This window comes from Rutidosis leptorrhynchoides, chromosome 5 (assembly GCF_046630445.1).
Source record: "Rutidosis leptorrhynchoides isolate AG116_Rl617_1_P2 chromosome 5, CSIRO_AGI_Rlap_v1, whole genome shotgun sequence".
Lineage (NCBI taxonomy): Eukaryota > Viridiplantae > Streptophyta > Magnoliopsida > Asterales > Asteraceae > Rutidosis > Rutidosis leptorrhynchoides.
The window spans coordinates 56,238,826-56,266,485 of record NC_092337.1 but is presented as its reverse complement, the minus strand read 5'-3'; the positions used below and the strand labels follow the sequence as shown (position 1 = coordinate 56,266,485).

Genomic DNA, 27,660 nt, shown 5'->3' with positions numbered 1-27,660 from the left:
GGACACGTCGGGGACGCATCGGTCGTTGACCAACGTTGACTTTATTAATAATTTCTTAATTATATATTTATAATGTATAAAATAATTGATTCTGTACCATAAATTTATTAAATAAGAACTTGAATTTAAATACAATCAAACTTCAAACTCAATTAATGTTAACGAGTACATAATCAGTAAGGACACAGAGAAAAGAGCGGCTCAAAAAATGAAAACAAACCCTAATTTTAAAACATATCACATCTTGACGAAAATTTGACCGATTTTGACCGTTTTTGACCAACTTTGACCGTCACTGACAGACTTTGACCCAACTTTTAGCTTTGACCATCTTTTGAATCGTTTTCAGAAAAAACGGGACGGAGAACCAAAAAAACGACGCATCGATCGACGCGTCAACCAAGTCGGCCGACTTTTACAACACTGCATACAACTCACCATCCATTCACTGATTGTATTTTTATAAATTCCGTTGCATAAAGGTAAAAGAAGTAAATATTAAGGACTATACATTATATATGATCTATATCTTAAGGATTACAATGTAAATTATCTACTCTTTCTTTTCACGTCATCATCAGACCATTATTTTAGGAACAAATTGTTCCAAAACAACACGTGTCAACATCTCAATGGTTATCTTATGATAGAAACCCCTATAACTCAGAATCAAACCCCACACTTTAAACAAAAAAACACCCAATCTCCACCATGAAACTATTCTCTCTCATCTTCATTTTCTTTCTCATCGTCGCAACCACCGTCGCCGCCGATGATTTAACTGAAGATCCGATAATCCGGCAAGTCATCCCATCGGAAGAAACATCAACTGATCATCTACTAAACGCCGATCATCACTTCACACTTTTCAAAACCAAATTCGGTAAAAAGTACGATAATCAAGATGAACACGATTACCGTTTTTCAGTTTTTAAATCAAACTTACGTCGTGCTAAACGTCATCAGCTATTAGATCCAACTGCTGAACACGGTGTTACTAAATTTTCGGATTTAACTCCATCTGAATTTCGTAAAACTTACCTAGGGTTAAAGAATCCGCTCAAGTTTCCGTCTGATGCTAATAAAGCTCCGATTTTGCCGACTAACGATCTTCCTACTGATTTTGATTGGCGTGATCACGGCGCCGTTACTGCCGTTAAAGATCAGGTAATCAATTTTAATTTTATAATTTAACGTTGACCTTTTTATATAAGTTGTTGAATTGCTTATTATCTTATGTTGTGATTAGTCATTATTTATGTGAAAGTTTGAAGCTTGGTTTGATTTTTAAATATATGAAGAGCAATAATTAAATTACTATATTTGATTTGGTATGATGTTGTGGTTATTATTATTTTTGATAAAATAAATAATTTAAAAATTAAAAATTAAATATAAATATTTGATGTGTTATGATATTGTGATTAAGGTAATGAATAATTAGTTTTGGTACAAGTATTTATATGTGAGCATGGTGTATAATAAATGTTGGTTGAATATAACTTATCTTATACACAGTCAAAGACTATATAAAATAAGTATATATTGTTATAATTCGGTAGGCTTATAACTACCTTTAATGGTTATAAGAACAAAGAGAGAAAAAGAGAGAAGAAGGAGAGAAGAAATATTGATATTTCAAGAGAAATGGTGCACCTTAGATGGTTACCATACATGTCTATTTATAGTATAAAATATTACTATGCAAGAAATATAATAATAATAATAAAATTAACATCCAATCTAGATATTTTATAATACAATCTAGATATTTTATAACACTCCCCCTTGGATGACAATTTTATTAGAGAATAACTAGTACTGCCTCGTTAAAAACCTTGCTAAAGAAAACCCATTGGGATAAAACTTTAGCTAAGGGAAAAAGAGTGCAGCATAGAGTTGACTCCCCCTCAAGTAGGCAACGCCTGAGTTGTTACATCTTCTGAACATGCCTCATGCCAATATTATGAACGTGTGTTCTGAAAATAGCAGTTGGCAGTGCTTTGGTATAAAGATCAGCAGAGTTGTTGATTGAACGTATCTCATTTTAATCTGGTTGTCTTTTACGAGATCTTGAGTATATGAGAAGAATCTGAGGTTTTCATTTGAAACTGTATCATCTAAATCTTTTATGTACAAGTTTAGCCCCTGTGATTTGTCTACAGTCTCCTTCATGGTTTGCTCAAACCCTTGTTTCAATTCCTATTCCCTTGTAGTCTTTTCTGAGCCTTACCAACATACCATTCTTTTCCATCAAACTTATGACCGTTAAGACCGTCTATGGCTTTGGCGCCTCCTCAGTATTTATATTTTGTTCAGTCACTTTTGATACTCTTCTTTCATTTGTATTATGCAAGCTGCATTATCTTCATATATAGTTATTGGTGAAGATAGTTGTTGGTCATTTATAGCGTTCTAGTCCACAAGAATCATTAATGATTTGTGTTATTGATCTCAACCAAACACATTTTTGAGTAGTTTCATATAATGCAATCACTTCGTCATGATTTGATGATGTTGCAATAAGTGTTTGTTTTAAGAACGCCATAATTTTGTGGTACCTCCATTTAGGAATACATATCGAGTTTGAGATTTATCTTTATGAGGATTTGATGAATGACCTGCATATACATAATCAACCAAATCTTGTTTTGAAACGTTAGAATAAAATAATTTTAAATCAGCAGTTTCTCAAGGGTATCAAAATATGTGTTTGATCCCGCTCCATTGTCATTTGAGCTGAATCTTGCCAACAAATTAACTGCAAGAGAAATGTCAGGTCTTGTACAATCTATAAGATACATAAGAACCTCAATTGCACTAAAATATGGAACTTCCGATCTGTTTAAGATTTTCATGATCTTCGCAGGGATGAAATAGATCAATGTCAATATTGAGTGATCTAACAACAATGAGTTTGTCTTTAAAAAAATGTTTTAAAATCTTTTCGGTATAAGTTGTTTGATGTACAAGTAAACCATTAGGCATATGCTCAATTTGCAATCCAAGGTAATACTTGGTTTTTTCAAGATCTTTCATTTCAAAATAATTCTTTAGAAGTTGAATGATTTCATAGATCTCTTTATTTGTTCATATGATGTTAAGAATATTGACATAAATAACTACGATACATATCCGATCATTGTTTCTCATAATAAAAACACATGTGCAAATAAGTTTATATGTATACACTTTTCTTATCAAGTAATCACTTAATCAGTTATACCACATACGTCCCGATTGTATAGACCCATATAAAAAATCTTTGTGATTTAATAGAATACATTCCCTTGGGTTTTGCATTAGATGCTTATGATACCTTAAACCCTTCAGGTATATTCATGTATATCACTATCAAGTGATCCATACAGATAAGTAGTTACAACATCCATGAGATGCATTTAAGTAACTACCAAGTTGATTAAGTATCTAATAAGTAATTGTATCCATTACAGGAGGATAAGTTTTCCTCATAATTCATTTCCGGTCTTTATGGGAAATCTTGAGTTACAAGTCTAGTTTGCCTTGTAACTTCATTTGCACATTTCTTTTTCGGATAAAAATTCATTTGTATCCCATACGTTTCACATCTTTAAAAGTGATAACGATTGATCCGAAAACTTTTCTTTTATCGAGCGATTCTAATTCAGCTCTTATTGCTCCTTTCCATTGAGCTCAATCATGTCCATTTTGTATATTCAATGACAGATTTTAGTTCCAGATCATCATCTTTATTCATGATGTCATTGTAACATTATATGAAAATATCTCATAGAGATTTTAGTTTCATTTCGGTTCCATAATATTGCATAATTTATCGCAATTTTAGTATTTACATTTATCAATATCCTCTGCAGAAGGAATATTGATTTGTGGTTCTTCTTGAACACTTTCTCTTACCTCATTATCAGCTGATTTTCTTTTTCGAGGATTTTTATCTTCGGAACCAATTGATCTTCCACGTTTGATGCGTGGCAAAGACTCAACAGTGACATTATTGCCAGCTTTTGGAATTTCAGTTCGAGCTGGAGCATTTATCGCTGGTATATATGATTTAGTCACTTTTTTATATCTGTAAATGCATAAAATAATTAATTTGCAAGTTCTTGCATATGCATTATTTTTGAACTTTCGTTTCACATTCTTTTGTGCGAGTTCAATATACCTTAATTGATGTTCACATCATGAAGCATCATTTTATTTTTTATTTTTATTTCTCCCCCTAATCTAGGGAACAATGTTTTATTAAAATGACAATCAGCAAAACGTGCTGTAAAAACATCACCCATCATGGGTTCAATATATCTTATGATTGAAGATGTTTTATATTCAAAATATATTATCATCTTTCTTTGAAGAACCATTTTATTGTGTTGTGATGATACAATTGGAACATACACTGCACAACCAATGTTTTAAGGTAGAAAATATTTGGCTCTTGGCCAAAATCAAGTATTAAGTGAAAATATTTACGACTTAACATGGTATAATGCGAATTAATGTCGCAGCATGTAAATTTACATGTCCACATATAAATATTGAGAGATTTGTACTCATTATCAATTGTCTAGTTATTAGCTGTAAGCGTTTATCTATTGATTCAGCTAAACCAATTTTGTGTATGCACATGAGCAACTGGATGTTCAACAACAATCCCTGTAGATATATAATGATCATTAAATGCTTGAGATGTTAACTCACCAGCATTATCAAGTCTCATCCTTTTAATGGTGTAATCAGAATAATGTGTTCTCAATTTAATAATTTGTGCAAGAAACTTTGCAAATGCCATATTACGGCTTGATAACATACAAATATGAGACCATCCGCTAGATGCGTCTATTAGAACCATGAAATATCAAAATGGTTCACATGATGGATGAATTGGTTCATATATCTTACCTTGAATTCTTTCAAGAAACATTTGTGATTCTTTTTCACAATATACTTTTCATTAATCACCATATGTGCTTTCCATTAATCACCATATGTGTTTTTTTTTTTTTTTTTTTTTTTATAAATCACCATATGTGTTTTTTTTTTTTTTTTATCATATATCCTTTTCACCATATACGCTTTTAATCATATGCGCTGTGTTTTTCACCATATGCGCTTTTAATCATATGCGATTTTCATCATATGCGTTGTGCTTTTCATCATATTCGCTTTTTATCATATGCGCTTATCATATGCGATGCGCTTTTTATCATATGCGCTTTTTATGTGAATAGTAAATTAATTAATTTCGTTTTACTATTCATATGAATTAATTTAGATTTACTATTTTGTTAATTGAGTAATATATATATACATCATATACTTGTGACTCCGAAGGCTCAAATGAATTTGACCATATAGTTATACGTTGTACCTTGCACATTAATTTTCAGTAGAAGCTTTAGATGCATATTATTTTCAGTAGAAGCTTTAGATGCACTTTTTTTTTAATCACCAAATACCACAAACACTTTGTTTGCGTTTGTTCATAGTCATCAATGAAAACCATTTTCTTTAATTTTATTTTATACAATTAACGCATCATTATTCTTTTCAAAAACAATAATCTATTGTTATTGTTCACTTGTGCCATGTTTAACAACAAAAGTCAACAACCTCTGTCTTGTTTGTTGTGGCAACCAAAAACAACCTTTGCTTTTGTTACCGAGAATCCAAGACCAAAAAACAATTAATTTTTAATTAATCTTTTATCAAAATCATAAATGATTTTATTGATCTACGTTGATATGGCCATAAAGAATTGACGGCTGACCTACTTTTGTAAGTGTATTTCGGCTATCATCCCGAAAACGCACAACAACCTTTTTTTTTTTTTTTTTATGAACTATTTGTTTCATATCTAGCTTAGGCAATTATTGTGAACATTTGGTCCCTATAAGAGCATTTATTTTTTAGACTTTTAGTTGATTTGTACTTGTCACAATTAGGAATAGCACCCGCGGGTCGTGGATGCGGATCCATTGGATCCATCACCCTTACCCGCGGATTTTTTTTAAGAGACATCCAATTGAACCCTTGTTCGTTGAAACAATTTGACTATATTTTTACTCCCCATTATTAAACGGGCCATTTTGATGCACACTCTTAAAAAAATAATTTGTTTTTTAAGTTTTATTATTCAACCTCCTTTTTTCAACGGTCACGTTTTTAACAAAACATTTGACAAGTTTGGAAAAAAGTTTTTTATTGATTATCATCAAAAGTTTTCTATTGTCACTCTACTGGATGGAATTATGGCATACAATCAAAATTGCAACCCAACACTACATAAGAACAAAAAGGTTGTTTTTAATTAACATATGTATATGTGTTAAACTCGGAATAATAATAACTTATTTTAGAAAATTAACATAAGACATGTTGAAACATTTTTGTCACATTTAGCTCATCAAGTCTAATACTTATCATTGATAGATTTTATCACGTCTAGGAGATGTTTACTTTTTTCTTGTATTAAGTCCTACTTTCATTTACCTTTGTTTGGAAAAAAGTTTTTTTTTTACTTTGCTTTCCCCCTTTCTGTAAAACTCATTTAAACACTTTCTTTGTTTTTTTTTTTTTTTTAAAAAAACTTCCTTTTTTTTTACGTTACCCGTAAATTATAAATATATAAAAAAAAATTTTTGTTTAAATTTTTTTTCTAGTTTTTAAAAGATCACTTGACCAATTTTTTAATTCTTTCACAACACCCGATATCGTGATCGTGACCTTTCACCAAAGCAAGAGATATTCTTAATAAACTAAACACTGACACGTGTTTGGAATTGTCGGCCACAAAAAAAATTCATTTGATAAAAGTATATATATTTTTTTAGTTATAGAAGGAGACCACTTCATTTTCAATACTTCATTTTTGACAAAAAAACTATTCCATTTTACCATCCCTTTTTTTTCTTACTTTAACTTTTAAGATATACTTTTAATAAAAATACAAACTACTTTTTCTTATTTTAACTTTTAAGATTTACTTTTAATAAAAATACAAACTACTTTTTGTATTTTAACTTTTAAGATTTACTTTTAATAAAAGTACAAACTACTTTTTCTTATTTTAACTTTTAAGATTTACTTTTAATAAAAATACAAACTATTTTTTTTATTTTAACTTTTAAAATTATAAATTTAAGAATAAACATTAGTATGCATGAAATAAATAATGATTAATTGCATAAGTAATCATAAATGTTAGATAACATATAAAGACCCCGTCGTATTCGTATTGATCGGAATTAATCTCGACCCATGGTGCCGTGTTGTCAAATGACGTGTTGCGTACATAAAGTACCGTGTTGTCAAATGACGTGTTGCGTACAATCATGAGGTCTTATTAACATAAATATAAATGTTAGTGAAGTTAATAAGAGTTAGATTACAGAAAATATAATTCAGGTGGTATAACCGACCATATATATAACTTAAATAACATAAATATAAATGTTAGTGAAGTTAGTAAAAGTTAGATTACAGAAAATATAATTCAGGTGGTATAACCGACCATATATATAACTTAAATAACATAAATATAAATGTTAGTGAAGTTAGTAAAAGTTAGATTACAGAAATATAATTCAGGTGGTATAACCGACCATATATAACTTAAATAACATAAATATAAATGTTAGTAGTCCAAAATTTGATATATTCGAGTCTGAAAATTATTAATAATTTCATACCTTGATTAGTGATTCGTGATCGTTTGAGATATCTTTTAATTACACTACGCTTTTCGTGCTGATAACGTGTTATAATTCAGTAGGCTTATAACTACCTTTAATGGTTATAAGAACAAAGAGAGAAAAAGAGAGAAGAAGGAGAGAAGAAATATTGATATTTCAAGAGAAATGGTGCACCTTAAATGGTTACCATACATGTCTATTTATAGTATAAAATATTATTATGCAAGAAATATAATAATAATAATAAAATTAACATCCAATCTAGATATTTTATAACACAATCTAGATATTTTATAACATATATGATATTGTATGTGATTGATTTGTGTTGTGTGTGTATTGTTGAAGGGGTCATGTGGGTCATGCTGGTCATTTAGTACAACTGGAGCTTTGGAAGGATCACACTTTCTTCAAACTGGGGAGCTGGTTAGCTTAAGTGAACAACAGCTTGTGGATTGTGATCATGAGGTTTGTAGCTTCTTGTTTACAATTTTAGTAGTATCTATATCTATTATTTCATTAAATATTTATAATTTATTGCTCCTGAAATTGCATCAAGAAATGAGAGTTTTGGGCTTCTAATAGTGACAATATTCTGCAAAAGGTCTATAATATATTACTGTACATTTTTGTTTCAACACTACATTTGTATCTCTATGTTGCTACATGAGTCACATAACCAGTTAACATTAACATTGTAAATATATGAAAGTAGGTTGTTATATACGTAATCATGTTACGAAAAGGTCATTGGCCTCGCAATATTGTAGTGGTCCTTTCAACCAAGAGATTGAGGGTTCAAGTCCTGGTGTTGACATATTCGTGGATTAATGTATATATTCGTGTAGTGGGTGTATGAGTTTGTCATTCTAATATGCAAGTACATTTTCTCGAGTCTTATTAAGAGTTTTTCATGGAAAAGGTGTGTAAACAAGAAGTTATTTACTTGAGAACTGCTTGTGTTTGACTAACAGTGTTTCTTCCTAAACTATTTACAGTGCGATCCAGCTGAAAAGACCTCATGTGACGCTGGCTGCAATGGTGGGCTGATGAACAACGCATTTGAATATATTCTTAAAGCCGGCGGAGTTCAAAAAGAAGCAGATTACCCTTACACCGGAAAAGATGGCACTTGTCACTTTGACAAAACCAAAATCGCTGCATCAGTAGCTAATTTCAGTGTCATTGGCACAGACGAAGACCAAATCGCTGCTAATTTGGTCAAACACGGCCCTCTCGCAAGTAAATATCATACCAAATCATAGTCATATGAACTTTTTTTTTCTTCCTTTTTTATGCAGTTTTGACTAAAACCTTTTTATTGTTGTTGTTACAGTTGGAATCAATGCAGCTTGGATGCAAACGTATATTGGTAAAGTGTCGTGCCCGTATGTTTGTTCAAAGAAGCGATTGGATCATGGTGTTCTTTTGGTCGGGTATGGGTCAGCCGAGTATGCGCCAAGTAGACTTAAGGAGAAGCCATATTGGATCATTAAGAACTCATGGGGACCAAACTGGGGAGAAGATGGGTACTACAAGATTTGCAGCGGGTACAATCTATGTGGAATGGATACAATGGTTTCAGCAGTGGTTTCTACAAATTCTTGAAAGAATTGTTTGAATTGTTGACTGAATGTTACAAAATCTGTTGTACATATTTACAAGAAATGCCTATTGTTGAAAGGTTATGCGCTGCTACTATATGTATGCATATCGGTTTCACTATGAACATTGCTAGGTTTTATTGTTTTGTGCTTTCAGTTATATGTTAATTTTAATGCTATTTTGATATTGATTTTCTTCTTTCGCATCATCAATAACTAGTTTTTAAGTTGGTTTACAAAGATTAATTAATAAAGATATAGTGTACATATGCAAATTAATAATTAATTGATAATTACAAATAGGAGTAACTAGAAAAAATTCGACCGCGCGTTGCTGCGGTTGTGTTCAACGCGCGGTCATATTTGTATATACGTTGTTTGGTATCTAATATATCTAGTAGGTTGGGTTGTTTGTTGGACGTGTACGTATATTTATGAAATATAGCTCGAAATATTTAGTGTTTTTTTGACGATGTCCGTTTCGCGTATAGTTAGTCGCGTTGTGTTCGTAAAATAATATCGAGTTGAACGGTGGTCTCGGAAAAATTTAGCTCGCACCGAGCGAGAATATAGGGCCCGTTATTTAGTGTTTTTTTAACGATGTCCGTTTCGCGCATAGTTAATCCCGTTGTGTCCGTCTGATTTTTTCGAGTTGAACGGTGGTCTCGGAAAAATTTAACTCGGACCGAGCGAGAAGATAGGGCCCGTTAAAAATACGGGTGAAATCATTTTCTTTTGTTTTTTTTTAAATTATATATTTACGCTTTTTACCCTAAAAAAGTAGAAAGTTGGGGGGTCGTTTTGTATATGAAGCCGAATTTGAGGGGCCGGGTGTAGTGTGAACGCAAACTCAAAACGACATTCGGATAAAACTGAAACTACGATTTTGCCCATACATATTAGTATATAGGGGTAATAATAATTAACATGGTGGTCCGGTGCATGTCCGGTGATGATTTGGTCTTTAGTCCGGTGGTGGTCTAATAGTCCGGGGGTAAAGTGTTGGCTAAAGCTGGTATTTTGAATTGTGATTTTTAGAAGTTGTTTTCATAAAAAAAACTACTACGTAGTATTAAAGAATTTTTTTTAAATATGACTATAAAAACTATGGTTAAATTAAAGAAATTTTTTAAATATGCCTATAAAAACTATGCTTAAATATTAAGACATATTCCTTAGAAAAAATTACGCCATTGGTACCTGTAGTTTGTTTACATTATCATGATAACACCAAAATTTATTTTTTTGCGTAATTGGTATCTAGATTTTGTGTAACTTGCGTATTTGATATCCCTGGCTTAATGCTGTCAAATTTTAACAGTTAACCCTCACATGTGTCACGCATGTGAGGGCAAATTCGTTCGTTTAATTATTTTAACAAATAAGCATATACATATACATGTAGGCATATATAATACTGTGGCCGTCGATTGTTGACTGGTAACCATCATTTCACTCCTCTTCTTCTCAATTCTCCCTCTTAATTTCTTCAAGTTCACGAATATAAATTTCTAAATTTATTATATTCGACACACAAAATGGGAGGTGTGAAGTCATCCATGGCAGCAAAGTTAGCTTTTTTCCCACCTAATCCATGGGCTGATGATATTAAGCAATCAAGTGGGCTGATGCTATTTTATATAAGATATATGATATTGAGTTGGTATGTAGTTTTTTGTTGATGAGTTTTGATTGGGAATTACTTCCCGCATAAAAGATTCGATCTTTTTTTTATTTCTAGTGTAGAATTAAGCAAGCAAAATTGATGGTAAATTATAGGGTTAAAACATATGTACCTTTAGGAACTAATTGCATAATATTGTTGCTGAGTTCTTGAATAATAAGCTTCTTTTAATTAGACATGGAATGAAGTAGTTATCGATGTGCTGGTAATTTGGCTTAATTTATATTTATAATTAGGGTTTATAGAAGGGGATAGAAGGGGATACTGGTCGATGGATAATATCAGTATAAGTTTAAAATTATTAAATGGACGAATTTGCCCTCACATGTGTGTCACATATGAGCAAGGTTGGAAAATTCGGATCTAGAGGAGATCTCGTTTGGACTTTTTTAGGGAGATCTCGGCATCTTGGAATAATCTCGGGGAGATCTCGTACGTTGACTTACCTAGACTTTATATTTTTTTTAATAAACATATACATAAAAACATAAATATATGTATATTTATATACGTTTTTACGAGATTTTACAAAAATATCCAGAAATGAACGAGAAAATCTTAGAAATTATGAATTTTACAAGAAAAACTTACAAATTAGCAAGAAAATCCGAGAAATCGTGGCTTTGACTAAGTTTGACCCCGTTGACCGAGAAATCTCGGGAGATGAACATCTCTTCTCGGTTGCCTTCTAAAAACGAGATCTCGGGGGAGATCTCGGGGAGATCTCGAGAGATTTACAACACTGCATGTGAGGGGTTAACTGTTAAAATTTGACAACATTTAGCCACGGGTACCAAACGCGCAAGTGACACAAAATCTAGGTACTAACTACGCAAAAAAAAAAGTTTAGGTGTTTTCATGATAATGTAAACAAACCACATGTACCAACGGCGTAACTTTTTCTATTCCTTATTTTTACCTTGTTAATAACCGTCCTTAATAACCACCTTACTAGGATAATGTATCATCATTTAAATCATATGTTATTTTCATAAACATAGTCATTAGGATTATATTTAGAAAAATTAAAAACAAAAAATTATACAGAATTTCCTGAATGCTTATAAACAGCCAACTAAATATGTTTCCATATAAACTTAGCCCTTAGAGCAAAAACCAATTTTTCTCTCTCTATTTTTACGTCTCCCGCTTCTCTCTTCCCTATGGTGAATCCCTAACTTTGGCGTCATCGTTCCCGGCCTCCGACACCTCGTCGGAGGTCCGATGGTCTTTATTATCGTCCTTTACTAATGCTTTTACTCAGATTTGACCTTTCCTCCTCCCTCAGCTTCTCCGGCTGCCTGGTTGCTCTTCTCCGGCGTTGGTCAGGCGACGAATGGTCTGTGTTTGTCACACCCATTCTCTGACCCGTTTGTAAGTATGGTATGCCTCTTGGTTCTCCTTTTTCTTTTGCTGTTAGGGTTTGGCTGTGGTGTTAATGTTTGTACATGTGGTTCGGCCAGCTCCGTCGTCCTTCGTAGGTGACGAGCACCTCGCGAAGCTCTACGTTTGACATGGTGGGTGTTCGTTTTTGTTCTGAAAGATGTAGCTATTTTCTTGGGTCAGTTTTCTCCGAATTTGTTCAGATGTGAGGCGCCAAAGTCTTTTCTCCAGCGTGGTTTTCCGGCACTTGCTAGACCCTTTAGTTTTATAAAAAGGCGAACCTTTTCTAGTGGGTTTTGCTGGTAGTGTTAACCTCATCTCGTCTAGTCAGACATGGTGGTTTCGTGGTGCTCCGATGAACTCCCTTTTCCTTCTTTTCTATGCTTCCGTATCCTCCCTTGCTCCTTATCTCTCGGTTTGATGGCTGTTAGGTTGGTCGGACTCTTGGCCGGATCTCAAATTTTTTCGGAGTTTTTGGTGTATTGGATATTTCCGGTTTATTGCCTTTTCTGATCTGTTTCTTTCACGTCCTTGATTCTGATCCGTTCGTTCCATCCTTTACGTCATTGGTTTCTTGTCGGGCGAAACTAATGTAGTTGCCGACATAGCCGAAAGGGCTAGATTTCCTGAACAGGGCTCGCGATTTTTTTCTCAACCATCCGTAGGTGGAGTTTTGTGTGACTGAGGTATTTTAGGTGGTCCGTTTTCTAGGCAGGTACTTTAAGATCCTAGGTTGTCGAGTGCTTTGGTCATTTTTTGTTTCGGATCTCGTATTGGGTGTTCTGGGTTGTCCGGCACGCGGTTTTAGATTTTCGAGGACTTGTGGGAGTTGTGATCGGAAGATTGAGAGCTCTGGGGGAGCCGTACGTTGTTGGGCTAGGATAACATATGGATGTTTGTATTCTAATGTGGTTGGTTGCACCTTAATTAGTCTATGCCTCAGAAAGCCGGGTGATTATTGTACGACTAGAGTATTGTCACTTGTATCACGTGTTTGTAAGCGTTTTGTAGAACGCACCATAGTTCAAAGTCGGGTGTTTATTGTACGACTAGTATGTATGTTATGATTGTAAGTGTCACGTATTGGTTTGTAAGCGTTCATCGGAAGGCAATAGGCCAAACAGATCATCAGATCTGTCATAATTGTAAACTGATCTGATCATCAGATCTTTTTATTATTATTATATATATATGTATATGTATTTTTCGTAAAAAAAAAAGGGCATTACAAACATGAATATATAGAAAACAAGATATAGTCGGTAAAATCGAACCCGGAACCCTATAAAAGCCCACTTCATTTTACATTCTTGTGTTGTGTCATACCACCCAAATCCTACCGGTGTCTCTTGAATCCTATCCTAGTAATTATACTATACTATCTACTAATTAGCGTAAACGAGGAACCAATACAGTCCCGCCACATTACCCCTCTTTACTGTTACACTGTAGCTTTTTTTTTAAATTACACTAAAACTCCTCTAATACTCTCCAGAAACAACCTTCTCCATCCTTCTCCATCTTCACTCCCTGACTTTTTTTCCTCCTATACCATCCCTAACACACATTTTCTTTCATCCTATATCATCCAAAACAGTCTTCCACCCCACCTATGACCATCGCCACCTAAAACTATTAACAAAAAAAATAATTACTCAAAATAGATGAAATCATAGAAACCCAGCAATCGACCACAATCACTATAGAACGATCAAGGGGTTGTTATCAGAATCAAAGACTCGATCAACACAAACTACAGTACCGGAAGTAGAGGTTCATCTATTCCGTTGCGGAGAAGGTCCGATCGATACATTCAAATCAAATTTAGGTGGCTGGGATCAGATCAGCCTGAAGCTAGAGATATATTGGATAAAATATATGGATTTATTTTGGTGTATTAATTCAAATTCAATACGCAATCAGGTAGAGGTGTTCCGATCAAGTTTAACCCTAGAAACGGTAGATCTATACTTCCGTACAAGGACGACTCTTTTTTTATATCGACGGTGAACCTAATGTACTTTTAGCAGTTAGTTTTTTTTCCTCAATTTTGACTAATTCATGTTTATTAATTATAAAGACAATTGTTGTTGTTACTGTTATTCTTTTTTGTTATTACTCCGTACTTGATAGTAATTATAGTGCTTGTTTTACAAGTCCATGTGTAAGCTTGATTGAAATGCATTAATTTCAAGTATGTATGTGTGTGTGCAGGGCCGGTTAAATTTTGGTCAAAGTTTTTGCATGCCCCGGGCTAAATGATAATAAAATGCCCCAAACAGTTATGTAAACATATATCTTTATGAGGTTTAAACTATGGGTATTAATAATTTTTTTCGAAATGATGCCCCTAACCGCGTGATGCCCCGGGCCGTCGCCCGCTTCGCCCATAGCCTTAGCCGGCCCTGTGTGTGTGCGATTTAGAGCATCTCATTAGTTTAGTATCATAGTAGATTCAGGGTTACCGTTGATTGCTTAGATTTGAAGGTGCGACTGTTTTAACTTTTAAGCGAATACTATTTGGTCACATGAATTTGTTTTGTGCTACTTATTTTCAGTCAGTGGCACACATAATCTAAAGGTGGTACCTTGAACCTAAATGAGTACTTCGAATACTCCATATCTTTGATCCAAAGTTATATCTAATTAAGATATATACAGGTATAGGGATATGGATTACTAAGGGGCGTGAAAAGACTCAAAGAGGTGGCAAGATTTATGTTACTAGATTAAGAGTAATGGAAATTTAGGTATTGTGTAGTACTGTAGTGAAAGAATGCATTGGCATAACAAAATGGAGTGTTAAACACTTATTAAAACTATAGTGAGACACCTGCATGTTAAATCCCACTAGTAATTGTAGGCTTGATGGGTTTATCAACCATTTGAATGTTACACTGTTGTTCTGAAACCCCTGTTTAAGAAAGGAGAGGGTTTTGAAGTATTACCACACATATGGTGTTGGCTGGTGGATACAAAACCATATTCATATTTGTAACAAGTTTCTTAGAAGTTACAACTGAAACTGTGTATTTTCTTTTCTTAATACATGTGTTTAAGTCATCTTTAATTGGCGACTCGAGTCCCCAACTTTTTGCTCTCATCCTTTTGTGTGCGTATATATTAATGTGGTTGAAACAATTAAATTGTTAACAATAAGATTCTGACTTTCACGAAGTTGATAGAGCCGAGTGCCAATTTATCACAACCACCACAGTTCTTGACAACCGGACACAGGTATGGTTAACATTTAATTTCTTATATTATGGGTACAAAGAATGCATCATATCTTAGTTACAGTTTCCATAAGAATTCTACTTTTTTTCTTTCAACTTCCATTTGAACTACAAAAGAAGATGAAAAGGCTTCTTTGAATCTATTGAGGAATGGTAGCATGAGTTCTTGGATGGTATGGTTGACTTCATTACCAGAAAGAATTGCAAGAATTGCAGGTTAATGTTTCATTGGTCTACGAATCATATTATTTATCGATTCTATAAAAACGTTGTTTCGAATATCATTCACTTTTATCTTCATGATGTTTCCTTTATGCCAACAGAGAATGCTACAGTTTCTTTGACTTCAATTGCCACTTACACTATATGTGTATCAGTTGGATGTTGTTTCGTATGTTTTTCCTTAATAATATAAAAAGGATAACTAGAGTTGATACTTTAGTGATGAAGTCCTATTATGTAAACTGCGAACTATCAGCATAAACACTTCCTATGTATGTAAATATCCTATTAATTATCACTGCATCTTAGTTCATATTGTTAACGAAAATTCGCTGCGAAGCGCGGACTCCAAAACTAGTTAAAATTAATACGAGTATATAAATTAATAGATTATAGAGAATACTAAACTTACGTTTATGTATTTATTGAAAAGTTTTTAATTTTATTCATTAATATGTAGTTTTATATTAGTATCATTAACTCTGAACCATAACTTTTTTCTGACTTTTAGAAAATAAATTTTAAGGATATTTTTCAGAGGAGGGACACGAATTTGAGACATCTCCACTTCATCCCGATGCACCAGTAGACTAAAGTATTTGCTAAAACTTATAGTTGGCATGTACAAAATAACACTCATCACGTCAATATCCTACCTATGCTTTAATCAAACGTTATTTTTTTCTGATAGCTTGACTAGTTTTGGCTTCTTCAATATTACAAAAACGTAACCATCAATGAACTGATTAATACGAACATGACAACACAAGTATATATAAAATTAAATTTTTTATGCTTAGAAACAAAATAAATAAATAAATAAATAAAATGATAGAACGGTGCCCAGTTTTTATGTTTATAATATAATACGGAGTATAATGTAATTTCAAGTTGCACCATCTTTTTTAATAAAACTTTGAAGATGACAATGGATCGGATATGGATCGGATGGTGTCGTAACCATATCCATATTCATATAGTTTTTGTTTATCCATATCTATTTAATTTGAGTTCGTCATTGGATTAAGCAGGTTAATGGTAGAAGTTGTGATGTGGTCCAGCGGTTGGTGGCCTGCCTCCTTTATTATCGCTGCATCGGCATAGTAGAAACGGGAGATGATCGCAACGGATGGTTTAGTCCCCCTCGAGTGATCCCATTCGCTGTAAAAAAAGCGGGTTAATGGATATTAATTAAATTTTAAAAAATGTTATAATATATCCCAATATGCCATGAAAATAGAAGTGTAGTAGAGCAAACATGATATAATTAAAATTTATACAAGAATGTGTAATCTTTGTCAAAAATAAGACATAATTTGTTGAAATTACTATTAATATTGTAATTCAATATTTAATTTGTATGTTTATTTTGTTAAATATCTGTGTTTTATTGTAATATATATGTTTTTTATTATAAGGTTGAAAGTAAAATGTAAATTTAACGGTAATTGCACGTGTAATAGTAAATATGTTAGCATATATCAATATGTATGTATTTGTATTTGTATTTCAGGTGTTGATAGATATATCTATGGATGAAACATTTCATCCATGTCCATGTCCAATCCATATCCATTTAGGTTTGTCCATATCCGTGTCCATATCCATTTAGGTTCGTCCATATCCGTGTCCATATCTATTTATGTTCATCCATATCCATCACGAAAAGAGTGGATCGGGTGGATATCCACTAGATCACGTGACCATTAACATCCCTACTTGGAACACTACATTTGACTTAAAAAACTTATCTCTAACGTTGGTTAAACATTTTATATAAACTAGAAAAAATTCGACCGCGCGTTGCTGCGGTTGTATTCGACGCGCGGTCGAATTTGGATATACGTTGTTTGGTACCTAATATATCTAGTATGTTGGGTTGTTTGTTGAACGTGTATGTATATGTATGTAAAGCTTTTTTAACGATGTCCGTTTCGCGTATAGTTAGTTGCGTTGTGTTCGTAAAAATTATTTCGAGTTGAACGGTGGTCTCGGAAAAATTTAACTCGCACCGAGCGAGAATATAGGGCCCGTTATTTAGTGTTTTTTTAACGATATCCGTTTCGCGTGTAGTTAGTCCCGTTGGATTCTTGAGATTTTTTAGAGCTGAACGGTGGTCTCGGAAAAATCTAACTCGCACCGAGCGGGAAGATATGACTCTCTGAAAAATCGGGTGGAGTTTATTAATTAAAAAAAAAAATTGACATTTTGTACCCCTGTTTTGGGGGGTGAAGTTGCATATTGCTAAAATTTTGGGGGGTAAATTTGTTTTGTTCCATTTGTGTTTTTATGTGTCGTTTGGTTTAGTTTTTTAGGCCAAACGGCCAAAAATGTGGTGTCAATTAGTATATATTGAAATAAATATAGTTCAATTAAAACTACCACATAACGTAGTAACATTAAAAATGTTTCTGATATAAGAATTCAAAACGAGCCCTAAAACTATAACAAATTAATTCAGAATAATAATTATAATAAACTACAAACAAAAGGTGGTGATCGGGGGAAAACGCAAACCACCACGAATACATAACTACCATGGAACTGGCGTGTATCGATCGAAGAAGCCATCGATGACTGTTGGACCAGAAAACCATTAGTCATCTAAGATACACGATAACCAGATCCTTAATGATCAAACGCTGCAAAGAAGATCACGGATAGGGAAGCAAAACCAAATAGCAGATTCTGTCAAAAAGCAAAAGGCCAGAATAACCACCACCCGTCGCACCAGACTACCTCCAAAACGGAGACATAAAGCAAAAAACCATCACCTCCTTCAACAGAACTCTAGAGATCCATAATGGAACTCGCCACCTGGAGAAAGCAAACGGAAGAAGTTGGAGATATGAAATTCAACGAGAATTTCAAAATTTTGGCAGTCTAACTAAACACCCCGTAGCTACGAGACAAGCCTAGGAACACGAAGACATGACCAGAAAGGGCACACGCGATCAAGATAATGTCAACCATAACCGGCCCATGTGAGCTCTTCAGCGAGATCCGGGTGAAAACGAGATTCACTAGATTAAAGAAAGTAAAACGAATGACTTGTTATATACTACCTCCGTCTCTCATCTCAAGTGTCCACTTTTCTTTTTTGGGATGTCCCATTTCAAGTGTCCACTTGATGTTTCAACCAATCAAAAGAGGTTATTCTAGAGAGAGAAGATTTCTGATTGGTAGAAAATGAAGTTAGTGGGATTTCCTAAAACTGTGTGCAAAAAGTAAGTGGACACTTGTAGTGGGACGGATGGAGTAATACGGAGTGTGGACTTTGTTATAAAATTAATAAAAAATTATTAGTAGGTAAATTTTGTAACCCGTCAACATAAAATAATAAGTAATTAATATCTATTACTATGTTTTTTTGGTTAAGATCTTGAGATATTCAATTAGGCCATTGTTGAAAATTTGGATTGGAACAAAATAACATGAACAAATTTATCGTTCGCAATTGATAATCTATAGAAAATGATAATAAATCATATCAACAAAATATTATTTCTTGAAATTTGAAGAAAAATATAATCAGGGTACTCCGTACTAACAAACTAGTCCGGACCGGCCCGCGCGATGCGGCGGGAACTTTCGGCTAGCGTATTCATATTTAACGCAGCTTTATTTACAGAAGGGAAAGCGGACCATCTGTTATGCGTCGTTGTTGGTGTCGTCGTCTTTAGTGTTTTTTAAAATCTGTCTGGTTCGAACGTAGTTAGTTTCGTTCTGTTGATAAAATTATTTTGAGCCTAATGGTGCTGGCGAAAAATTTAATTTGTGGCGAGCAGGAAGATACGGGCTATCGTTGTGTTTAACGTTTTTTTTTTAAAAAAGTGTCCGTTTCGAACGTAGTTAGTATTGTTTTGTTCATAAAATTATTTCGAGTCTGACGCTGCCCACGAAAAAATTTAACACGTGCCGAGCGGGAAGATACATGTTGTCGTTGTGTTTACCGTTTTTTGAGAAGTGTCCGTTTCGCGTGTAGTTAGTCCCCTTGGGTTCGTAAGATTTTTTCGAGTTGAACGGTAGTCTCTGAAAAATTTAACTCGTACCCAGCGAGAAGATAGGACCCGTTATAAATTCGGGTGGAATAAGTTTCTTATATTTTAATTAAATTATATATTTACAATTTTTACCCCTTAAAAAGTGTAAATTTGAGGGACCGTTGTGAAAATATAGGAAAAATCGAAGGATCGTTTGTAATGTGAACGCAAACATAAAACTACAGTCAAATATAATTAAAACTACAACATTTTTCATCTCTTTTAGTGTAAAAAAATAAAAATAAAAATAAAAATAAAAATAAAAATAAAAATAAAAATAAAAATAAAAAAAATAAAATAAAATAAAATAAAATAAAATAAAATAAAATAAAATAAAATAAAATAAAACTACAACATTTTCCAAAAAATAAAATAAAATAAAATAAAATAAAATAAAATAAAATAAAATAAAACTACAACATTTTCCATCTTTGTTAGTATATAAGGATAATAATAATTAATGTAAATTTGATAAATTTATTAAAAAGAAATGTGAATGTATAACTAAATGGCTATTAATCTAGTAGTATCAGTTAACCAGTCCAACTAAGAATATGTGGGTTGAAGTCCAAAAGTGGATATATTTATTTTATATATGTGTGCAAAATTCATGTCGCGAAGCTATTCTAGAAAATAAAATGCATCACTTCACTGTCCATATAAAATGTACGTTTAGTAACAAAACTAGTTGTTCAACCCTCGTTTTGCGCTAGGGGTTCGGTTTTTAATGTATTTTATTGCGTTTAATTTGTAAAATTATTTCGTGGCTAAAGAATGATGTCGTTAAAGCGCAACTCGAGTCGAACTAAAAGGTATAACCCGTGAAAAATTTAAATGTTATTTTAAATTAACAATATATGTCTATCTCTGCGTTTAGCTATGTAATTATCGACTTTTAAAAATTTAACGCAAAATCAACGTGTATGAAAAGGACCCCAAATATTTAGCGTTTTTTAAAAAACGTCTGTATTGCGTATAGTTAGTGACATTGTGTTGCTAAAATTATTTCGATTTTAACGATGGTGTCGGAAAAATTTAACTCGTTGCGAGCGAGAAGATATGATCCGTTGAATATTTGAGTGGAGTTTATTTAAGATTTTTTATGAAAATGATCATTTGACAGTTTACCCTCCTGTTTGGGGGCCGATTTGAATATTTGAAAAAAGTGTGCGGGTCTTTGTTGGTGTAGTGAAATTTAATTAGAATAAAAAAAAAGGTGAAAGGATGAAAATGTTGCTAGTTACTATTCACTATTTTTATCTATTAGATAAGGGTGATGATATGTAAACAACCATTTTTACACATACACAACCAAACATGTTTTATAGTGTTGTACTGTACAATACTGTAAAGCATGTTTGATTGTGTATGTGTAAAAAGTGGTTGTGTACATATCACTCCTCATTAGATAATATAGTACTCCGTAATATTTATATTCCTTATACAACATTAAAGGATGATATAAAGATTGATTTGATTGATTGAAAATACATGCACTTCAATTCCCTTAATATTTACATTCAATATGTTTGAAAACTCATTCGGTTCCAATTCAGTTTCATTCCAACCACCACTGACTTTTTCTATTTTACCAAACCATTAAAAAAACATAACTAAATCTTTGAAGCTTATAAAATGTATATATCAAATAATTATAATGAAGGCGTACCATGAATAGTTTACACGTAACATATGTATTCGAAATAATCAAAGATAAACTATATGCATATTTAACAAAATAAATGAACCACCTTCATTCTCCCACCACCGTCTTTTAATTTTTGATCACGATTACTATTTTCTTTGTCATAAAAGTCTACATTACAACCTTTTATTAAGACACGTATTCCGCATACATATGTAACGTATTTAATCCCCAAAAAAGAACATATATTTGAATTATAATTATAACTATAATTATAAATTATAAATAATAATAATAATAATAATAATAATAACAATAAAGTTTGCTTAAGAATTAAATATTTATAGTTTTAATAATAATTATTAGTAATAACAAGTAAATTTTTTTAAATTATTAATATACAATTATTATATGAAGGTTGTACAATATGTTTCAAAGTTCGTACATGTGTTCATGAGGTGTTTTCTAAAATATTGTATAATTTGTTTTAAACATTATATATATGGTCATTGGAGTGTTTTATCATAAGATTGTAAATAATGCTTCAAATATTATACGTATAGTCATAAGGTGTTTTACCATTAGATTATACATAAAGTTTCAAAAATTGTACATATGGTCGATGTGTTTTACCATCAGGTTGTACATAATACTTCAAATATTGTCTATATAATCATGGGAGTGTTTAACATAAGGTTGTACATAATGCTTCTCATATTGTACAATTAACATGTTCCTGTTTTTATTAAATAAATAATTAATTATTTTAATGATATCATCATGGTAGCTTAAAATTTTTCTTTTTATTTTTAATTTTTTTTTTTAAAATTTGTGTATTACTCATTTATAACATATCATGATAAAAATTTATTAGAAAGTAAGATACTGCGTATATAGTTTAAAATTTAATAGAAATATATACAATATTTAATTAATTATATATTATTATTATTTATTTCACATTATAAAAATCTTGAGTTATTAATCTGCATGATAGTTCATGCTTTGTTTTTTTTTCTTGAAAAACATGCACGATTTAGATCAAAGATTAATAATTACCAATATTTTAAATATATTATTTGAAACTTGCTATTTACTATTCACTCCATTATTTAATTGTTAAGGGTATATTCGTCTTTTTAACCCTAGATATTACTCTACCATTCACATCATATCTTCCCCATTCATCGACACTCCAAATACTTCTGACGATTTTTCTTCTCCTTGAGGGGACATTCAACCATCCTCTTCACCTATCATCTTACGGATTGTTTGTAGATGGTATATTCATTCCTTTTTCAGCCCTAAATAGGGTATCCTTAATTTGTTACATCGATGGTTGTGGCATTTTGTTTTGTTAGACAGATTTACGTTAGTGCCAATCATTTTAAACTATTATTGCTTACAAACATTGTAAGTATATAATTAATTACTCTGTGGTTTGTTTTCTCTTAATAAAAAATGATTACTTACCTATCTTATATTAATAGTCCATTACAAGTATTTCTTTTTTAGAATGTTTTAAATTAATAATCCACTTTTTAAAATAGATTAAACATAAGTAGGTAACGTTCTTTTATACCCTAAATGTATGCATAGAAGACAAAAAAAAAAAAAAAAAAAAAAAAAAAAGGTAAAAGTAAATGGAAAAACTTTAAAATATCTGTTAAGTGAAACTAATATGATGTGCATTACACTAGCTACCTGATGAAAGAAGCAATGATATGGTAATATAAATATCATCACCTCACTTAGAATGTTTAAGCTTTTCACTATTTGTAACCAACTCTCTCACCATAATAAATACACATTCACCAAATCCTCTTGGTACTAAGTTGTTCAATAACAGATTCATCTTTATCATTATTGTTACAACAATTAGTTTCATCATTGCAGTATCGATACATACATAAATATGCACACATACTTCCTCTACAATACTAATCGAATCATCAAAACACGAAATTCCATTGAAATTGAGATTAACTGTAACAAAAAGTAGAATGTAATAATAAAATTTTCTTAAGCTGTGTAATTTTTGTCCGTAACACTATTAAATTGGAAATTTGGAACGGATGGAGTATTAGACTACACATAATAAAAAATTGTCTAAGTAAATTCCTGCGATTAGTTGCCAAGCAACTCAGGTCTCGCGATTAGTTGCCAAGCAACTCGGGTAGGAGTTTCCTTCTAGCGTGTGTGGGTGCAAATGATGAGGGTCGTTAAAATAAATGATTCGTTGATATAAATTCTCCGTTAAAAAAAATAAAAAATTGTCCTTAATATTCGGATGCCCAAGAGCGGTGACTAAAACTTGCCTTACTCATTTTGTTAATAACTAGCGTGCGATACAATAGTAAGTAATAATTTTTTTATATATATTCAAATTAATTGTTCAATGAAACAATAAAAAGATACAACTAAAAAGAATAATGTATAGAAATACTGGAGAAATGGCTCGAAAATGTAACATAAGTTACACAATATGACAATAAATTTAATTTAGATTTTGCGTATGTCCCGAAAAGTACTCTATGCTTCAATTGTAACAGAAAATGACCATGATTGCAAACAACGTAAAATTGAGACATATTGTAGTCAAAATGGTCACATGTGCTTGGCATATGAGGAACATAATTACACGGTTGCTCCCTAAATCATGTGCTTTGCATATGCGGGTAAAATGGTCATTTCATTATTCTTTTTTAGTTCATTTTTGGTTTTATATTTTATTTTCTATATTTTATATTATTTTATTTTATTATTTTATATTGCTTTCATCTCTTTCTTTATTTTGGAAGTTAATTAATTACAACCGCTTATTAAATGAGGGATATAGTGGACATTTCAGTCAACTATCATAAATTGGAGAATTTATGTTGGCGGACATTTAATTCGGGACGAGTGAAGTAACATATTTAAGTATTTTATATGTTGCATTTGAAAAATGTGTTTACACATTTGCATAAAAATCAATTTATATCGTTAACTATTCAATTTTAAGTAGAATAAATGATGTCATGCGAGGTGTATATAAAATAGCTTTATTTTTACAACTAAATACTATTAAATAAGATACAATTTTACACAAGATATTTATTTATTTATAGAATGAATATACTTAAACCTTGCTAAAACACTTATAGGCAGTGTACCTAATCGTACAGTAGTGTAGTTTTTAGTAAGTCCGGTTCGTTCCACAGGGAAAATCTTTAAACAAAGCTTAACGCTATATTAGTTTTATTTTATAAAAATACAAATATATATAAGTAATATTATTATTATAAAAAGGGGTTTTTACCGTTTAATAACCGGTTTGTCGATTTTAAAAACTTTAGTCGCAGTTAAAACCTAATGCAAAATATTAAATAAATAAAAGACTTAATTTAAAGCGTAAAGTAAATAACGATAATGAAATTGCGATAAATAAAATAGCGATAAAATAAACTTGCGATAATTAAAAAGTACGATAATTAAAAGTACAATAACAATAAATAAAAGTGCGATAATTAAAAGTGCAATTAAATATAAAATAAAGGAAATTAAATATGAAATAAAAGAATTATGCTTATTTAAACTTCCGTAATCATGATGTTTGACGTGTTGATTTTAGTTTTATGCCCATGAGTTAATTGTCCTTTGTCCTGGATTATTTAATATGTCCGTCTGGTTTTTGTCCATAACAGTCCATCAGTCATAAATATAAAGTGCGAGTATCCTCGTCAAATTATCCTTATACCCGAAGTCAAATATTTCAACTAATTGGGGACTTAAACTGTAACAAGGTCTTAATACTTTGTTATCAATTATGCCAAGTGTCCTTGTACATAATTTCATCCCTGTTTTAATAATTTCAGTGACTATTAATCCATTCCCGTGTCCGGTTAAATGAACTATTATTCGTACATATAAATACCCCGCCCATCGTGTCCGATCGAGTGTGTATGGTTATTTATAGGGACGTCCAATTGTAAATCTTTATATTAAAATTAACAAACTATCATTTAGTTAAACAAATATAAAGCCCATTAATAGCCCATAGTCTAATTTCCACAAGTGTCGTTCTGTTGTCCAAACCCCAATTATGGTACAAAACCTAATTACCCAATTTTAGTAATTAGCGCAACATTATGATTACTTCGGCTTAAATAAGCATAATAATAACTTAGCTACGAGACAATAAATTAAAAAGGTTGAACATAACTTACAATGATTAAAAATAGCGTAGCGTTACACGGACAGAATTTCGACTTACACTCTTACAACATTCGCTAACATACCCTTATTATTAGGATTTAAAATTAAAATTAAAATATATATATATATATATATATATATATATATATATATATATATATATATATATATATATACGTTTACATATAGATAGAGAGATTGATGGATGGATATATAAAACTCGTCGAATTCGCTGTCTTTTATAGACATTCTGGGACCTGGTTTCTCCGCGAGTCGCGGTACTCTAACCCTTCAAACTCCGCAAGTCGCGGAGTTTGCTTTTACAGCTCATCTCTTTTTGGATCTTCTTTGCCGACGTTTTATTATATAAATATAATATATATATAATTTATATATTTAATTATATATTATATTATATTTATATACATAATTAATTTGTAACTTTCGGTCCGTTGCGTCGAGCGTTGAGAGTTGACTCATGTCCCGGTTCCGGATTTTCGAACGTCCTTGCGTACAATTTAATATCTTGTACTTTTCGTTTTGAATCTTGTACTCTTGTAATTTCGAGACGTTTCTTATCAATAATTGGAACCTCTTTGATTGTATTTTGTACTTTTGAGCTTTTTGGTCGTTTGCGTCTTCAATTCGTCGAATCTGTCTTTTGTCTTCACCTTTTATTATTTAAACGAATATCACTTGTAAATAGAACAATTGCAACTAAAAGCTTGTATTTCTTGAGGGATAATGCTATGAAATATATGTTCGTTTTTAGCATTATCAAATATTCTCACACTTGAGCGTTGCTTGTCCTCAAGCAATATAGTCTTGAAATACTAGAATCACTTCTTTATTCTTCACACTTTGTACATCAGTGATTTCTTTACGGCGGTATAAACAATAGTTGTAACGATGTGGTTTACAGTCTCACATGACTATAAAAATTTAGATCCTTTAGGAAATTGGATCTTTATGAAAATATTTGATCTTTTGAAAATTAAATCTAGCTTTTACCCTAGATAAGTTTTCCGGAATAACCCTTCACCGGTGTTTGCAAATTCTTTTTGTGGGTTTGGTGGGTTTCAGATTTGAAAACTTTAGCTTAAAACTTGTGGTTTTGTGTCACCCACTTGCTAACCTTGTATTGGGAAAGCAACACGTCCAGTATACTTGCTCCGTATATTACCTTTCGGTAAACTACCGTCCGGTTATAAAGGAAAGCGTTGAACAAGCAACTGTTAAGGCAATGTCCCCTGACATGCTTTTAATTATGGTCTATAACATATCGGATGCAATTACTATCCTTGGTAGGAGCAATAGTAAAGCTCACCCTTATAATTTGTCGGTTTGGCACAAGGTCCTGTCTTTGACCATGCTATGCAACCACCATTCTTACGGTTGACACCCGATTTGGTTCAGGTGACCTAATGAATTCCAAGTGAATTCCTAGGATTTTACGTTCAATGGTAATGAACGCATTGAAAATGGGTTTTCAGAAAACAAATCAGTTTGTAATTTTAATCAAAATATTTTCTCGTTCAAGCTCGAGTTTAGATATCATCGAATTCCGTGAGTTTGTAATTCTCAATCTTTAAGGTCAATCTCCAGGATTGAGTAATATCAGTCTTAAAAGCTGATTTTTGATCTTTTAAGGAGATTATCCTTTCTGGGGATCTGATTCATTAGTCTTATCCAGCTAATTTGCACGGCGTCCTCCCTATTTTACGAGACAGATCCTCTCATGGTTAGGATAAGTCTGACCACTTGGCGACCCTGTTTGATGCTGAGGTCCGTGGATTTCCTGCTGATTTTAGTGATGACTTTTCTAGATTTTTCGTCAACCTACAGCTGGTCTGAACGACAACTTCTTGACCTAAATCAAGAAGCGCGTGTCTTTTTCGGAAGACTTTACTTCCTTTAAATGATGGAATTGATTCATCGTGTAGATCCATCTC

General features: G+C 32.1%; 1 protein-coding gene across 1 annotated transcript; it reads left to right on the top strand.

Moving 5' to 3' along the window:
- The first annotated feature begins 678 nt into the window (after window positions 1–678).
- On the top strand, window positions 679–9,485 carry LOC139846644 (cysteine proteinase 15A-like). Its single transcript, XM_071836130.1, has 4 exons — window positions 679–1,167; window positions 8,043–8,162; window positions 8,693–8,936; window positions 9,031–9,485. The coding sequence occupies exons 1-4, from the start codon at window positions 712–714 to the stop codon at window positions 9,300–9,302; spliced, it is 1,092 nt and encodes a 363-aa protein (XP_071692231.1). The 5' UTR covers window positions 679–711; the 3' UTR covers window positions 9,303–9,485.
- The last annotated feature ends 18,175 nt before the right edge of the window (window positions 9,486–27,660 follow it).